The sequence below is a fragment of the Myotis brandtii genome, unplaced genomic scaffold, assembly GCF_000412655.1.
Source record: "Myotis brandtii unplaced genomic scaffold, ASM41265v1 scaffold456, whole genome shotgun sequence".
NCBI classification, from domain to species: Eukaryota; Metazoa; Chordata; class Mammalia; order Chiroptera; family Vespertilionidae; genus Myotis; species Myotis brandtii.
This window is the reverse complement of record NW_005367431.1, coordinates 5725171-5743021: the sequence shown is the minus strand read 5'-3', so window position 1 is coordinate 5743021 and position 17851 is coordinate 5725171. Positions and strand designations below refer to the sequence as shown.

At 42.7% G+C, this 17851-nt stretch overlaps 1 protein-coding gene and 1 long non-coding RNA gene across 3 annotated transcripts in view; one reads left to right on the top strand and one right to left on the bottom strand.

Annotated features, from left to right (window-relative positions):
• Nucleotides 1-8076: 8076 nt before the first annotated feature.
• ZNF436 (zinc finger protein 436) lies at nt 8077-16522 on the bottom strand. 2 transcript variants are annotated; one of them, XM_005875223.2, is made up of 4 exons: nt 16102-16522; nt 14741-14833; nt 13689-13815; nt 8077-9462 (listed from the first exon to the last, which is right to left on the bottom strand). In XM_005875223.2, the coding sequence occupies exons 2-4, from the start codon at nt 14771-14773 to the stop codon at nt 8210-8212; spliced, it is 1413 nt and encodes a 470-aa protein (XP_005875285.1). In that variant the 5' UTR covers nt 14774-14833; nt 16102-16522; the 3' UTR covers nt 8077-8209. The 2 variants fall into 2 exon arrangements, with proteins under 2 accessions (XP_005875285.1, XP_005875284.1); XM_005875222.2 differs by lacking the exon at nt 16102-16522 and having other exon boundaries at nt 14741-15081.
• A 137-nt stretch (nt 16523-16659) lies between these two features.
• LOC106727642 overlaps nt 16660-17851 on the top strand; it is a 2889-nt gene continuing 1697 nt past the window's right edge. Inside the window, exons 1-2 of the long non-coding RNA XR_001363875.1 lie at nt 16660-16806; nt 17709-17768. This is a non-coding gene — a long non-coding RNA (uncharacterized LOC106727642). The remainder of the gene's footprint in view (nt 16807-17708; nt 17769-17851) is intronic.

Genomic DNA, 17851 nt, shown 5'->3' with positions numbered 1-17851 from the left:
TGTCTCTATCTCTCCCTCTCCCTTCCTCTCTGAAATCAATAAAAATACTTTTAAAAAACTTGATATATTAATGTTTTTCTTTATTAACACATGAAATGTCAAGATCTTGCAGTGGGTCAAATAACTACTGAAATTTTAAAGCAACTAGAAGATATTTCAAGAAATCCATAATAAAATGTGATATGAAAATATCTGGATTTCGCCCTGGCTGGTTTCTCAGTGGTTAGAGCATCTGCTCAAGGACTGAAGAGTCTCAGGTTCAATTCTGCTGAATGGCACATACCTCAGTTGCAGGTTCGATCCCCAGATCCATGAGGCAACCAATCAACGTGCCTCTCTCACATTGATGTTTCTTTCTTGCTGTCTCTCCCCTTCCCTTCCACTCTCTAAAAAAGTCAATGAAAAAAAATCATCTGGTGAGGATTAACAACAACAACAACAAAAAAGAAAATGTCTGGGATTTCTATTGACAGTGAAAGGTACTGCTAATTCTATTGTGGTTTGTTGCCTGCATTCACAATGGAGGAAAATGCTGAATTTCAGTTGGACGTTAGTGAAAATAAAGATGTTATTTCTTTCCATCTCAGTCAAAAGATTGTTGAATTTCATTCAAAGGCTCTTTTAAGGCTACAGTGGCCACAAGATAAGAACCCTTTGGTAATCAAAGCAATTCTATCATCCAACAGTTTCTGGTGTAATATTTCGAGTATGTAGCCATACAGTCCTTCTAAGTATACTCCACCATTTTAGACCATATATCTTGATATCTTTATTTGGAAAACATGGTCATCTGAGCTTTGCATTTCCAAAAGAAAACTGTGTGTGTGTGTGTGTGTGTGTGTGTTCATGAATTCAATATTCCACAAATGTTTATCACATGCCCTCTACATACAAATCACTGTTAAAAATAGGAACTATAAACTGAATAAAACATAATCTCTGCCCTCAAAGAGCTTACATTTGAGCAGACAAGGCAGGCAAAGTATACAAATAAATATAATAAAAATGAGCCCTAGCCAATTTGGCTCAGTGGATAGAGCATCAGCCTGTGGACTGAAGGGTCCCAGGTTCAATTCTGGTCAAGGGCACATGCCCGGGTTGCAGGCTCAATCCCCAGTAGGGGGGCGTGCAGGAGGCAGCCAAACAATGATTCTCTCTTATCATTGATGTTTCTATCTCTCTCTCCCTCTCCCTTCCTCTCTGAAATCAATAAAAATACATTTAAAAATATATGCATATAATAAAAATTAGTTGTTATCAAGAGCCCCAGCTATATCCCCAATCTTTTGAGATTAGATAATAAATCAGTGCACCAGGCCATTCCACAACCCTTCCTTGTCACACACCAAATTTGTGGTCTGAGTTGGTATGTTAATGAACATGTTTTTGCTTCTTAAAACAATGACAGGACACCAGAATATTCAAATTGAAGCTTTGACTTACAACCTGAAGTTAACAGAGGATGTTTTAAATTATCAAACCTTCTTACTGGATCCTTAGATTAATCTTCATCATGCTTGTTTGTTTCATGACATCTAGCCTATTCCTCAGACTCCAAACATGATTATATCCATTCAGCCTCTCCAAAATGCCTTCACTTGCCACTCACAAGAATAAGCCACCCGGACATTAGTTCAAAGGCACAGACAGGAAAAAGGAAAATAAAGAAACAATGTAGAAAGGAAGAACCCACAAGAGAGAAATGGAAAATGGAGAAACACCATGTGTAGATTGTTCGTGGAAAGTGCATTAAAAATCAACTCATGCTGACATTTAGGTGCCAAGAGTCCTCTACTCAGCTTTACTTGAAAACCTCAGTTCTGCCTTGAATTGTTTCATTGTCAAATAGAACTATTTATTTTCTTCACCAAACTTCAATAAATTGTATTATTTTAAGGTACTTTCCAAAATGGTGGTGCTCCAATAGAAGTCGACCAGAACTGAAGGCTGTTTTTCTTTTTTTAAAAAGGTGCCATATGGCTGACTTGCAATAGCTTGTAGTCAACCTACCCTTAAGATCTTATTGAATGCCTGCTTTATTGTAATTTTTAAGCATTTTAAAAAAGATTATCCTTGGACTAGCTTATTAAATTCCCTAATTCTCAAATTCACCAAAGCTGTTTTAATGGGAAGAAAGTATATTTTCATCTTAGTGGCACAACATTTTAAACAATAATCAGTACCATTCTACTCTCTGTCAATTGTATTTCATATACTATTGCTGATCCTTACACAAACCTTAAAGATTAATAATATCATGCCATTTTATTGAGAAAACAGGGCTCAGAGAGGTTAAAACATTTGCTCAAAACCACATAGCTGAACTAAGACTCAAATTCAGGTCTGTGTGACTCCAAAGCTACTTCACTAAGCTGTTTTTCAACTTGAAGTTTCAGCATTGGCAGATTCTTCATTTGTAAAGGTACATATTTTTACTAGTCAAATAATAATCATAGTCATATGATTAATAAGTTGGAAGATACTATTTAGGGACCAAAGCAAACTGATATAAGGTAACGAGAATAGGCATGGCTGGGTAGCTCAGTTGGTTAGAGTGTTGTCCTGATATATCCCCAGTCAGGGCACATACAAGAATTAACCAGTGAATGCATAAATAAGTGGAACAACAAATCAATCAATCTCTCTCAAATAAAAAAAAAAACATAATGAGAACATTTCTTCATATGATTTGCAAATTAGTTTCTCAATGCAATTTGAGCTTATCCTGAGGAACGACAGTATCTACATAACAAAATTGTGGCCTCACAAGATCTCAGCATTGGGGAGCAACAAACCTTCAGGTAGGTTTGTTAGAAAAGAAAATGTCTTGCCTTGGCTGGCATGCCTAAGTGGCTAGAGCAGGGGTGGGCAAACTTTTTGACTCGAGGGCCACAATGGGTTCTTAAACTGGACCGGAGGGCCGGAACAAAAGCATGGATGGAGTGTTTGTGTGAACTAATATAAATTCAAAGTAAATACCATTACATAAAAGGGTATGGTCTTTTTTTTTTTTAGTTTTATTCATTTCAAACGGGCCGGATCCAGCCCGCGGGCCGTAGTTTGCCCACGGCTGGGCTAGAGCATCAGTCCTCATACAGAAGGGTCTCGGGTTTGATTCCTAGTCAAGAGCACATACCTGGGTTGCAGGTTTGAACCCCTGTCCCGTTCAGGGCGCATTCTAGAAGCAACCAATTGATGTGTCTCTTTCACATCGATGTTTCCCTCTTTTTTCTCTCTCCCTCCCTCCCTTCCTTCCACTCTCCCTAAAAATCAATGGAAGAAAATATCCTCAGATGAGGATTAACAAAAAAGAAAAGGTTTCATAAAGGTTTACCTATATGGGCTTCATAATACTACTTAACACTTGTTAAGAATTTACCATGTTATCTTACTTAATGCTCACAACAATATATGAATATGAGGCCAAGTACCAAAAGGTATCACCTCTTTCACAAATGAAGAAACTAAGGCTCAAGTCAGAGCTGAGACTCAAACTCTAGTAACTCCTAGAACAAGTTAGGTATGAGATCCGAAAGATGAGGAGGAGTCGGCCAGAAAGAAAGAGATGCTGCTGGGATAGTGTTGCAAGTGCAGGGAAAGTACAGAGGACAGAAGCTGAGGAGAGCAGCAGAGGCCAGATCATAGATGGCCTCCTCCCAAGTCACACTGATGGAGTTCCACTGTGTGCTGCCGGTGATGGAAAGCACGAGAAGGTTTTATATAGAACAGTGGCAAGGAGAGATTTGCCCTTCAGAAAGCTCATACTAGCTGCAGTAAGGGAGTAGACTTGAAGGGGGTTGAAAACAGAAGACTCATCATGGGGTTATGTAAGGAAGATGTGGCCTGGTAGTGGTCTGAATAATTGCAGTTAATATTTTGAGCCCTGTTACTTCATTTTAATCTTTGTAACTCTATGAGGTAGATATACTTACCCCGTTTAATGGATGGGAAACCCAAGGAACAGAACAGCTAAATAATTTGTCCAAGGTCACAAGGTAAGTGGTGGCAGTAGAGCAAGGTAGGAACATTGGAAAAATATTTAAGAGGTGGTATGGTCATGTCTAGGTGACTATTCAACTCATTGATTTTGGGAGGATGGCTACAGGAGCAGGAATTATCAAATATGATATGCAAGTTTCTAGCTTGGATAACTAGGTAATGAGCCAGTTAGGAAACACAGAAGCAAGTGGTGGTAGTGGAAGAAAGTGGTAGGTTCAGTTTGAGGTTTGATTTTAACGTGCCTGGGTAGTTTCCAAGTGGAGATATCTACAACGCAGCTAGCTGCAGGGGCTGGTGTGAACCTCAAAGTGAGTCTTTGAGGTCATCAGCCTCAACCTCGCCCAGAAGCAAAATCAAAACCACCTTTGGAGAAGCTGAAAACTATACAAACTTTGAACATGAAGCATTTAGAAAAACTTACTCCAATGGTTTTAACTACAAAACAATATTAGATCATTACAGGGTAGTTTTCTATTAATTTTACTTCTCAGTTATTTTTTACTAATGGCCCTTTACCTTGAAATCTATAGAGAAGCAGGGCCCAAATTGTCTACACCACCGTCTTTTTCTCCCAGGGCATAGGAACTCTTCTTTGTACAGCACTCACTTTTGAAGCACAAGGGAATCATTTAACAAATTATCATTTCAGTGCACTCAGTGGGGTCCTAATCTGGAAGCATAGCCCTAACCCAGCGGTTCTCAACCTGTGGGTCGCGATCCCTTTGGGGGTCGAACGACCCTTTCACAGGGGTCGCCTAAGACCATCGGAAAACACATATATAATTACATATTGTTTTTGTGATTAATCACTAGCTTTAATTATGTTCAATTTGTAACAATGAAATTGGTGGTCACCACAACATGAGGAACTGTATTAAAGGGTCGCGGCATTAGGAAGGTTGAGAACCACTCTCTAGCCTCCTAGAGAACAAAGAGGAAATCTGCTTTGTTATAATAGGGAAATATTAACACATCAAATAACCTTAGAGGGAAGACTCCAGGTGAATTTCTCCTGGTGAAATGGCATTTTCCTTCCCAGAAATTAAAAATGCAGAACTTATAGATGGAGAAATAGTTTTTAAAAAATGCTTTGATAAAATTTCTTTTCCAAGTCTTGGCTATGAGATTATTTCAGTTTTTCTTCCATGTTTGTATCTTTGCCCAATTTAAAGCACTTCCACTCCTTACCTTTGCCTAGACTGGCCATTTAAAAAAAAAAAAAAAAAGGTTTCGTAAGAGAAAATTACTGGTAAGTCATTTGAAAATTGTGGCCACACCCTGGCAACACATAATCACTGCCTTAGGCAGATGGTGCAACTGTGTCATGAATAGAGAGCCTTTGACTGTTTCTAAGAGGTATCTGTTCTGGAATCCCAGCACAGGTTCAGGAGAAATTGTTTAGTAGATACCAAAAATATCTCCTTAAAGCAACAAGGCCTCCTTTCAGTTTTCCTTTTGGATGTGGGTTTTTTTTTTTTCTTTTCTCCAACAAAGCTAATGAGCCAGTCATTCATACCAAATATGTCCATGTTGCCTTGCCACCAGCCTAATCTTCATAGGAAGTTGTTCAAGTTTTTGCATCTTCCCAAAATATGGCAATATCCAAAGGGTTCACCAATGCGTGAACACAATGTACTCCCAAATTACCATAAAAACATCTGTACAAAGGAATGAATGTAAAGAATGATTGTGCCCAATTTTAATGAATCCGATAAAAACCCATTTTGTGAATCCGTGCTGGATTACTAAAATAATTCTCAGGTTTTTTTATTTTAAAAATTATACTTTTAATTATAGAATATTGTTAGAATAATACAGATATAGACACTAGGATAACTGACCAATACCATAAGGAAAACTGTTCTACGTACTTACTTTTTCATTCACTCTCCACAACCATAGAAAACAGGCACAAAGTGTTCAGGGTATGTGCAGAAGCAGCCAGAGTCTTGGGAGCAGAAGGCATGCAAAGAGAGTCTGATGCATAACTCCTACACAAAGTTCAACATATGGGCAGCAATTGGTAGAAAAAGAGGAGAAAGAGCTGGTCTGGCCCTTGCCCTTTTAACTTCCCAGCTGGAGTGTACATGTTTGGAGAGATGGCTGGGGTACTTAGAAGCCAAAAGCAGCAACAGGCACAGTTTCAGGTTGGGGCAGGAGAGAAGGGAAGAAAAAGGGAGTGAAATACAATTAGGTCAAGAAGATGCTGTCTTCTATGGCCACTCCAAAACTGATGCCCTAATGGCTCACAGAAACAGGAGAACTTTGATATTCATTAAAACCATCAGCAACACTGATATGGTAAAGACATATTCGAGTTTAGTCATTAAGAACATGTAAGTCATTCAACAATTAAAATATGAATACCCACAGTCGGCTAGATTTTGTATCGAACGAAAAACATGCTTCTTGCCCCAGTTTACATTTAAATAGGAGTGGCAACAGAAAGAAAGCTCCTTGGTGGAGTGGTTTTTCATTTTGTTACTTTCGAGGTTGTGTCATTTGCAAGTGATGCAGTCCCACACAGCTGTGGGTCATAATTCACTACAGTACCCGACCCTAGAGACCATGAGCTCTTTAACACCAAGTCCCAAAGAGCTATGGCAAAAGTAGTTTTCAAATGTTACAACTTTCATAATAAAGCACAGTAGAAATAACTTGAGACACGCTAAACAAAAATTTCCGTGAGTCCCATTTCCTGGGCATCAATTTTCTTCCACTCACACCCCCAAGTACTTGGATAAGCACCAACATTTGAGATATTTCTTAATTCTTATTTAGGCTGAGATAAAGAGAACTGACACTACTGAGCTTACATTGGGTCAACTCTTATTTTAACCATTTATATCTGTAGGCTGACAGGATGAAAATACATTTCTATAGGCTTATTAATTCCTTGTTACTAGCCCAAAGAGACGGTCAGGCTGAGAACAGGACAATCAGTTATCTCCCACAATTGACTGATAAATATAAACAAGTGTGTAGTTCTGTACAAAGACAGATCTTACAAGAGTGCACATTAAAGCATTAGTGTTTAAATTTTTTCATCATAAAGAATGAAAAAAAAACATTTTTCAATTGGAGTGTATCTGTAGTTCTGTCACACAATCAACATCACCCAAGAACATGCTAATTCTGTGTGAATTCAGTTTCTGCTATTGGAAAAACCACAGGAATACACATTTTACTGTACATACACATGCTCTTATGCAAGCTAAGAGAAACACTGGGATGTGGCCCTTATCAAATCCTAGAGTTAGCAGTATAGGGAGGATTGATCTTAAAGGGCAGAGGGGAAAGTACACAGAAATGACCTGTGTTCCTTGGGAAGGGACTCTGTGCTTCCTCCCCTGAAATTGTCAAATCCACCTGCTCCTTACACTCCACCAACACTTATGGTCCTATCTTTCCTTGAAGACATTTTCCCTACAATGTTCCCTAGAGTGATCCCCAAAGGAAATTAATAAATTCTGACTAATGGCAATAAAAACAGTGGGCATCACTTCCTAAAGTCACCACCATTGATGACACAGTCCCCAAACCTGTGTTTCATTTATCCTTGCAATCTGTATCTTCAGTTAGCTTTCACAAAGATGCAAGCTTTTAAAAAGTTAATTAGAAACAATGAGAAGGAAAAATGTTATGATCATTGCCTTCATCATGCAGAATCCAGCTCTCAGGAAGTCAGAAAGGTACAAGTGCATGAGCAACTCAAGGACAAAGCCTTTTGAGTGGTAAGACGTGTGTGCCCAAATACTATGGTAAGTGAATAAGTGTGGCAGTTCAGGCAGTCTCTCATCTTTCTCCAAAGCAGCTGTGACCACCCTATTACAGTCCAACATTTCCCTTAGCACAGTTTTTTGAGCTAAGGCAAGGAGAAATACCTTTTAAAAATTTACTCTATTTCCAGTCCTGAGCATTTACCAGCATTTATTATCTAGACTTCAGAGTTCCAGTTACTCATGGGGCTGATTTCGATGAAGTACTTCATTAATATTGAGTGAATAAAAATCACTATTTTGGAGAGGGAATAACATTCCCAAAGCCGTGGGTCAGAATTTCAAATGGCTTGTCTTCTTTGATGTTTTAAACTGTGGCCTGCAACAAGAAAATTCGGTATGGTATAAGAAACTCAGTCTTAAAAGAGCTCTTTGATATCAGATAAAATTGTACCTTCAAATGAATTGTTTCTCAGTCATAATTACAGGACTTAGTCAGTGTGAACTCTCTTATGTTTAATAAGAGCTGAGCTCCGGCTGAAACTCTTTTCGCATTCAGTACATTCGTAAGGCTTCTCTCCCGTGTGAACCCTCTGATGTGTGATGAGGTTGGAGCTCTGGGTGAAACCTTTTCCACACTGCACACATTCATAAGGCTTCTCTCCTGTGTGGGTTCTCTGGTGTTTAATTAGATCTGACCTTTCACCAAAGCTTCGCCAACACTCATTGCACTCATAGGGCTTCTCTCCAGTGTGAATTTTCTGGTGTGTGATGAGATGAGAACTCCGGCTGAAGCTTTTCCCACAAGCGTTACATTCATATGGCTTTTCCCCAGTGTGGGTTCTCTGGTGCTGAACCAAGTGTGAGATGCGGCTGAAATTCTCTCCACATTCATTACAGTGGTACGGCTTTTCTCCTGTGTGGGCTCTGCGATGGCGCACAAGGTCAGAGTTCTGACTGAAATTCTTCCCACACTCATCACACTTGTAGGGCCTCTCTCCTGTGTGGACTCGATAGTGTTTGATGAGATCAGATCTCTCACTGAAACCTCGCCCACATTCATTACACTCATAAGGCTTCTCACCTGTGTGGGTCCTCTGGTGTTGAGCTAGGTGAGAGCTCCGGCTGAAGCTTTTCCCACACTCCTCACACTCATAGGGTTTCTCCCCACTGTGGGTCCTTTGATGTTGGATTAGGTGAGATAGACGGCAGAAACTTTTCCCACATTCGTTACATTTGTGGGGCTTTTCTCCAGTATGGATTGTTTGATGCTGGATGAGATGAGAACTTCTTCCAAAACTTTTCCCACACTCATTACAGTCATAGGGTCTCTCTCCAGTGTGCGTTCTTTGATGCTGAATAAGGTGTGAACTCCGACTGAAGCCCTTTCCACATTCATAACACTTATAGGGTCTATCTCCAGTGTGGGTTTTCTGATGTCGATTAAGGTCTGAGATCTGACTGAAGGCCTTTCCACAATGAGAACATATATGATATTGAATACCTGTGTGAATTTCTTTGTGGACAAGCAGATCCGTGACTTGTTGGAGAGGATAGCTTACCCACTCTTCTGCTGTTAAATCTCCCCACTGTCTTTCTGATCTATCCCTGCTTTCAAAGGCCTCTTCACTTTCAGGATTTTCCTCTGTATTCCCAACAGGTCTTTCAGATGCAGTCCCAAGTTCTACATCTTCACTAATCTCTTGCTTTGGATTCACCTCGTTCTCACTCCTGATCTCAAAATCTGTAATAAAGAGTAAATAATAATAATAATACTGGCAAACACACAAAGAATTACCTACTACCAGTATGTGCCAGGCATTATGTTAAGTTCTTTACATGAATTAGTACCTCAACTGCCCTGAATCAGGAATTATGATTTCCACTTTATAAATAAGAAACCTATACCCTAGCTGGTTTGGCTCAGTGGATAGAGCATCAACCTGGGGACTGAAGGGTCCCAGGTTCGATTCCAGCCAAGGGCACATGCCTGGGTTGTGGGCTCAATCCCCAGTAGGGGGCATGCAGGAGGCAGCCAATCGATGATTCTCTCTCATCATTGATGTTTCTACCTATCTCTCTATCCCTCTCCCTTCCTCTCTAAAATCAATAAAAATATATTAAAAGAAAAAAAGAAAGAAACCTAAGGCTGAGAGAAATGACTTCCAAAAGGTCATACTCATTAAAAAATTTTTTTAAATAAAAACTAAAAACAAAAGGCCATACTCATAGATACAGAGAACAGACTGACAGCTGTCAGAGGGGAGAGGGTTTGGGAGACTAGGTGAAAAAGTGAGGAGGGGCCCTAGCCAGTTTGGGTCAGTGGATAGAGTGTCAGCCTGCAGACTGATGAGTCGCAGGTTCGACTGTGGTCAAGGGCACATGCCTGGGTTGCGGACTCAATCCCCTGTGAAGGTGTGGAGCAGGCAGCCGATCAAAGATTCTCTCTCATCATTGATGTTTCTATCTCGCTCCCTCTCCCATCCTCTCTGAAATCAATAAAAATATATAAAAAGAAAAAGAAAAAGGTGAGGAGGGGATTAAGCAGTATAAACTGATAGTTGCAGAATCACCACAGAGATCCGAATTGCAGCATGGGGAATATAGTCAATAATGTCGAGATAACTGGGTAGGTGGCCAGGTGGGTGCTTGGGTCAGCGAAAGGACCACTCTGTAGAGTGCATGGTTTTTTGGCTACTTTGCTGTACATCTGAAACTGCTGTGGGCCCTAACTGGTTTGGCTCAGTGGATAGAGCATCGGCCTACAGACTGAAGGGTCCCAAGTTCAATTCCAGTCAAGGGCATGTACCTTGGTTGAGGGCACATCCCCAGTAGGGGGTGTGCAGGAGGCAGCTGACTGATGTTTCTCTCTCATGGATGTTTCTAATTCTCTATCCCTCTCCCTTTCTCTCTGTAAAAAAAAAATCAATAAAATATTTTTTTTAAAAAAAACTGCTGTGGAATGGTATTGAATGTAAACTGTAGTTGGAAAAAAAACACACAAAAGGTCATAAATGGTGGAGCCAGGATTCAAATTCAGGTCTGTCTGATAAAAGTTCATACTCTGTATCAATACAGTTAATGGTTCTTTATAATAAACTGTATATATTCCTGGTTTCTCAAAAGGAGAAAACCAGCCTGGCTAGTGGGCTCAGTGGTTGAGCATCCACCTATGAACAAGGAGGTCACGGTTCAATTCCCTGTCAGGGCCCAGGCCCAAGTTGTAGGCTCGATCCCTAGTAGGAGGCATGCAGGAAGAGCCAATCATGATTCTCTCTCATCATTGATGTTCCTATCTATCCCTCCCTTCCTCTCTGAAATCAATAAATATGTGTGTGTTTTTCAAAAAAGGAGAATACTGGAAACAGAGAATATAAGAGACTCTAATTAGAATCTCTAAGAGCCAAGAACCTAGATATTTTGTATGTGAATGCATGTATGTATGTATATGTGCTTGTTCTTAACTAATCAAGCCTTCATCATTACCATTATATAAATTTACTAAGAACCTACTGGGTTAGCATGGATAAAATGAATTTTTATCTATTTCTTTCAAATCTTAGTTGACAGAAAAAGTGACTGCCAAATGCTACTTTCTAGGGGCCTTTTAATGAAAATGGGTGGGAAGATTGGAGAACACAAAAAAGATGCCTAGCTTTGAACATTCCTGGCATTGACTAAGCATAGTCTTCAAATGAGAATCAAAATATATAACCATTGTGTACAAAAAAAAACTTTCTACCAGACACTGCATTTTCCAAGTTGCATTTCTTAGTACATTCTTCAGAAAGAGGTAGGTATGCTGAGAGAAAAGGGTCTCAAGGATAAATTACTTTGGTAAATGATGCATGCAACATTACAGTTATGAATGCCTGATAACATAATAAAGGCTCTAAAGAGTCTTGAGGTAAAGAGACCTTGTTAACATTATTTAACCCACTTATTTGGGCAAATAATTTTTTTTGTGTGTGTGCTTCCATGTTTCCATCCCTAAGTGTTCCTTGGACTCAACCTTAGACATATAGATTCATATTTCTTTGAGATTCTCATTTCTTATTTTTGTTGCGTTACGTGGAATATTTGGATAACAGACTGCAATAGATCTGGGTAAATAACTTAATTTCTAGTCGCTTCCTAAAGGAAGGATCCAAGAAACTTTGGATATCAGAGAAAGGCCAGATAAAAAGAAAACGTCTCACCCTGGCCAGTGTGACCAGTGATTAGAACACTGTCCCATTCACTGAAGGGTCCTGGGTTTGATTCCTGGTCAGGGCACATACCTAGGTTTTGAGTTCAATCCTTGGTCCTGGTGCAAACAGGAGGCAACCAATCAATTTCTCTCTCACACACTGATGTTTCTCTCTTTCTTTCTCTCTCTCTTTCTCTCTCTCTCATCAATGAAAAAAGCATATCCTTGGGTGATGATTAAAAAAAAATAAGAAGAAAACCCCTTTTATTTGCCTTTTCTCTGGAAAAGGCTATAGGGATAAAAAATTAGTCCTCAATGAGTGGCAGATGACCTAGTGAACCATACATGGTTGCTAACTTCTGTTGAGTCTAAACAGAAGACAACATGAGTCTAAAGCAGTGGTTCTCAACCTGTGGTCGCAACCCCTTTGGCAGTCGAACGACCCTTTCACAGGGGTCGCCTAAGACCATCCTGCATATCAGATATTTACATTACAATTCATAACAATAGCAACATTACAGTTATGAAGTAGCAACGAAAATAATTTTATGGTTGGGTCACAACATGAGGAACTATATTTAAAGGGCCAGAAGGTTGAGAACCACTGGTCTAAAGGCTATCCAGCTCAAGAATATACTGTTTGTTCTGGTTACACTCAGACCAAAGGATAACTAAGAGAAAAGACAGGTTTTGGCCAGTGTGGCTCAGTAGTAATCTCTATCCCTCTCCTTTCCTCTCTCTCTAAAAAAATAAATAAAAACATATATTTTTTAAAAAGACAGGTTTGCAGACCATCAAAAAAAAAAAATAGCTTTCTTGCCCACCCGGGGGGGCTCAGTGGTTGAGCATCAACCTATGAACCAGAAGGTCATGGTTCGATCCCCAGTCAGGGCACATGCTCAGGCTGTGGTCTCAATCCCCAGCATGGGACTTGCAGGAGGCAACCAATCGATGATTCTCTCTCATCATTGATATTTCTCTCTCTCTCTCCCTCTCCCTTCCTCTCTGAAATCAATAAAAATATAATTTTAAAAAATTAGCTTTCCTCAATAATATAATTTGTGATCTAATTTAGTTCAGGATTTTCCTGGAACATTTGACATAGTCAAAATCTATGATCAACTCTGAAACATCTCTAGACAAGCACCTACTTCAGATGAAGGACCTAAGGCAAAGCTAACGCTCCAAAGCCAAAACAAACACAGAAAGGTGGCTTTTGCCCTCCCATTAATCCAGGTCAGAACCCCCTCATCTTCTGATATGCCACGGTTGCGGGTTTGATATCTGGTCAGGGTACATACAAGAATCAACCAATGAATGCACAAATAAATGGAACAACAAATTGATGTTTCTCTGTCTCTCTCTTCCTTCCTCTCTCTCTCTAAAATCAATAAATAAAATTTTAAAAATAGACAATATGACTCTGATGTTCCCACTCATTTGTCTGAGGACTCAAGTCAATATCCAATTAAGCGCTTTAAAAATCAAACAACTTGCCCTAGTTTGTTTGGCTCAGTGGATAGAGCATTGGCCTGCAGACTGAAGGGCCCCAGGTTCGATTCCAATCAAGGGCACATGCCCTGGGTTGTGGTCTCAGTCCCCAGTAGGGGGGCCAGGAGGCAGCCAATCAATGATTCTCTCTCATCATTGATGTTTCTCTCCCTCTCCCTTCCTCTCTGAAATCAATAAAATATATTTTTTAAAAATCAAACAACTAGGTTGTATTCAAAGAGCTAGTCTCAAAAACGTGGGGTGAAGAATGGTAGAGAATCCTTACTTACCTAATGAGACAACATTCCCATAATTCTCCTGCATAACATCCCTGTAAAGGTCCCTTTGCGTAGGGTCCAGAGGTCTCCATTCTTCCCGAGTGAGGTACATGGCCATATCTTCAAATGTCACCGGTGCCTGAAATCACACAATGCTTCCTCATTACTTGACATCTCATAGATTGGTACCAGTTTTTCTCCTTGAAATTACAGACATGGCTAGAATTATTGAGGAGGCAAAGGGTATTAAATCTGATTTATAGAGTCCAAAGAAGAAATGAACAAGCTAAAAAGAGATAAAGAAGAGAGCAATTTACAAGCTAATTGCTCTGGTCCAATGGCCAGACAACCCTGCCCCACACTGGAATCGTATTCTCTAGCTGTACTTTGCTCAGAACACATCTAGCACCTACATGGCACCACTTTACTCACAATGTTCCTCTTTTCCTGGAATATCTTTCTCAAACCAGAAAAATCCTATTATTCTTTTTTTATTCCAGATAAGGAAAACCACTGACAAATAGTTAAGTGACAACGGTTTTTAAGAAATAAAAAGAATGTATGGAGCAAAATAAGTTATGAATGTAAGCGCTGGCCCTCCTCTTCCAGGTATCCTACTATTCTTTTAGGTCCTGTTCCAGTACCAACTATTCTTCGGTGCCCCCCATCCCTCTGCTTGGCCCCACTCCTCCCTCGGACCCCTCAGATAGAATTCATCACTCCCACGCCTTCCTTCTCACACCAAGCACTTTGTTCCTACAGCAAATGGAGCTCTTATCACGTTGTATCACGGTTAACCGGATGCATCTGTCTCCCTATAGATTGTGAGCAGGCGGGAGAGCCCGTTTCATCCATCCACCTTTTGTCTCCCCGGCATTTAAAGGCATACAGCAGGTGTTCAATAAATGCTTGTTTGTGGCTAAACCGGTCTGGGTTCCTGGAGGCACAATACCGAAGCGAGCTAATTACTATTTCCAGGGAATTTCCCACAGGGATTTGCAAAGAAACGCCGGGACCAGGTGGATAAGCAGAGGCAGGGGCCGCGAAGCCACCCCGCGGCTTACCTGGGACCCAGCCATGAGCAGGGTGGCTGCCATCTCGGGCTCAAGGATTCGCCTCCCAGGAGAAAGAGCAGGAAAAGCAGCTAGCAGACAGCACTAAAGGAGGCGAAAAGCAGGGCGTGAGGCACAGAACACAGGCCCTGCCCACTCCCCAGGGCTGGAGTTCTGGCCGCCAGGCGGCTAGGGAGGGCCCTGGACCCGGGCAGGGTCACTCTCCTCCTTGACCCTCGAGCGCGACCCGCCCTCCGTGTCTCCGCCACCACGGGGTGGAGGCAGTGCCGGGATTTAGCAGGACAAGACAGCTCCCAGGCTCGGTCCCTCCCGCCCGGTCTCAAGCCGCTGCAGTCTCCGGGAGGCGGCTCTCAGCCCAGCCCACAGAACGCCTCCGCTCTTCCATCTCCAGGATGAGGCCTTTCCGGCAGCTGCCTCAGCCAATCAGCGAGCGAAGCTCGAAAAACGCTCTACCAATTACAAGCCGAACACTAGGCCCGCCTCTTGTAACTAGGCTGGACACCTCCATCGCGCCTGCGCCTGCCCCTGCGGCCTGCCGGGAGTTTGAGTTCCATTCTGGTCACTCAGGGGCCAAAAGCCAAGGAGGGAAAAGAACAAAAGGGTGAAGGAAGGACCGCGTTCTCCTACTCAGGACAGAGTATCTTCTGCTTTCTTCTGTCGGAGACAACAGCCCGATGAAGCAAGGGAAGTTGTCCTGCTTCTCCTCACGTCCCTAGAAGCTTATCTTGGATCGGACCTTAATTGCGACGTCTGGCCTAATTTAGGTGCTGGCCTGTGTTGGGTTCCGCTCGGATTAACACTCATCTGACAGCCGGGCCTGAGAGGAAAGAGGCAGCCGCCCACTCCCCGGGGAAGATTCAGCGGCCTCGCTGGAACTTTGAGCTCCGCCCACGCACTACATGTCCCAGCAGCGCCTGCGGCCTTCGCACCCTGCTACACAGACTACAACTTCCAAGAGGCCCCGCGCCGCCGGGGAGCTAGCGAGTGTGGTCGGGTGGCTGGGACAGGCGGTGTCCAAGCTCCATCGCTATTAACCCTGTAGGGGTGTCTGACTGCGTCCTTCCAAAGAGGGCGCCCCTGAGGGGCGGGCAGAGTTGTGGCTGGCAGAGCGGGAAGCCAAAACCCTGAGCGAATGTGGGGGATAGGGCGTGTAAAGGGAGCGAGCCAGGCCCCAGCGCTGGGCAGAACCGACCATATCGTTCCGAGGGCTGCTCTGCTCAAAGGTTTCCTGGCCGCCTTTGACACGGACCGGCCCCTGAGGGCCTGAGCCGGGCGGGCCCTCCACATGCTAGCAGTCTCTGATCGCTGAAGATAGGAAGCCGAAAACCCGAGCTGGGAACGAGCAGACTTACCTCCTGGCCCGCGAAAGATCCACTAGACCGCCGGCTCCAAGATCCGCGAGGCCCCAAACAGATTCCAAATCCGCAGGCAGCGTTCTTTGGAGGCTTCAGGCGTTCGGGAAGGTTCTAGAAATCACGACTGTCAGATTTCGGATTATCTCAGACCTGCAGGTAGATCTCGAATCCGCAGGCTTGCAGGCAAAGCCCAGAGATCCCAAAGACTCGCACAGATTCCGAGACCTCAGACGCTCAGGCAGCTCAGAAACCACAGGCTCACAGGCAGGTCCCTCAGAGACCACAGGAGCTGGCCAAGAAACACCAGCAGCAGCTAGGCTGCATGCAGCTGGATTTCTTCCGAACGGAAGGACTGGCCCCCTTCCCTTTCCCCAGCCAGGATGAGAAAATTAGACAATGGAAGCCCAGCACGAGGAAAAGCAGGCATTCTGCGTGGAGAAGCGCTGTGAGCTCGCTGTAGCCTTGGAGAGGGAAGTGATGGAAAAAGAATATAGCAGCTTATTAGGGACTCCCACCCTCTTCAAGTTATAAATATCCCCAGAACCTTGGCCATGTGCCCAGAAGCCTGTTGTCTCTAACTGTACAGGAGACTTCTCTGCCTGTGCTGGGAAAGGGGCTTTTCTTTTGTTTTGCAGATACATCTACCCACCGAGTGACTTGAATTTTTTCCCTCGAACATGACTCCAGGCTATGCTTTTATTAGTGAGTGTCCTGTTCCCACCGCCCAGTTATTTATGGTTAAATTACTCAAGTGTCTGAAAAGAACTAGGACTCTACCCAGCCATGAGGCAGACACTCCCACTCCACATCCCCAACTGTGCGGCGAGGAATTCTTTAGATACCACAAAATTGTACCATCTTACCCCACCTAAAATTGTTATGGGTACACCACACCAAAAAAGTTAAAAAAAAAAAAATGGAATCACAGAGGGTCCCCAAAAGGCAGTCAAGGTCACACAGACCTGGGTTGAAATCAAGGCTGTATATCCTTTGAAAAGTCATTTAATCTTTCCAGGCCCATTTCTCTTTCTGTAAAATGGGGTAATCACACCCAAGGTGATGGTGAGCACTGAGATGACTTAAAGTGGGCACTCAGATGACAGCTGTGGGTGCAGGGAAGACTTCCAGAAAGTGAGCACTTTCTGTGCATATTTTCATTGGCTCGGAAAACCTGGGAAGTCAGAGTGGCTCCATAGCTGTGAGGATCGGCTGGTGACCTTATTCTCACATAATGTTTCTGCTGGAAATCCAGAGGGAACTCCAAGTTGGACCAGTTTGGTGGGTTCAGACAAATTGGTGAATTGAGCCCAGCAGAGCAGAAATATTTGGAGCTGCCAGGAATCCAGCAAGTTAAGGCCTTACCCTTAGGAAAAACCTCTGGGTCAAGGGAGATGGGTTCATTCTTTGGCTGAATACTGTAATTGCAGGTTTCTAACTGGGCCTAAGGTGAGGTGAGCTGGGCGCCCAAGCCCCTCAGCCCAGCAGGGCTCCCTTTTCATCCCTTCTCTGACAGATTGCTTTGTAAACTGTCTTAGGCCTTTTCTTCCCCCTTGCTCCAGTGCTTTAAACCCTTCTTTGTCCTCTGCTGTTTCTTTTATTCCTAGGCCTGGCTGGGGGCAGGGCGACTCTCTAAACCCTGCTTGGCTGCTTGCCTCCTTCTGTGAGTAAGTGCTTTTCTCTTTCTTCACCTGGGACCCTCCAGAGGGTGGAGGAGAGAGGCTGAGAGATGGAAGGCTGACTTCTTTTG

What these genes read in the sequence shown, in the direction of transcription:
- ZNF436 (XM_005875223.2), bottom strand. Translation starts at nt 14,773, where the DNA reads ATGGCAGCCACCCTGCTCATGGCTGGGTCCCAG. An exon ending in TGCTCATGGCTGGGTCCCAG is followed by an intron (nt 13,816 to 14,740) that starts GTAAGCCGCGGG and finishes GTGTGATTTCAG; the next exon opens with GCACCGGTGACATTTGAAGA. An exon ending in TGGGAATGTTGTCTCATTAG is followed by an intron (nt 9,463 to 13,688) that starts GTAAGTAAGGAT and finishes TCTTTATTACAG; the next exon opens with ATTTTGAGATCAGGAGTGAG.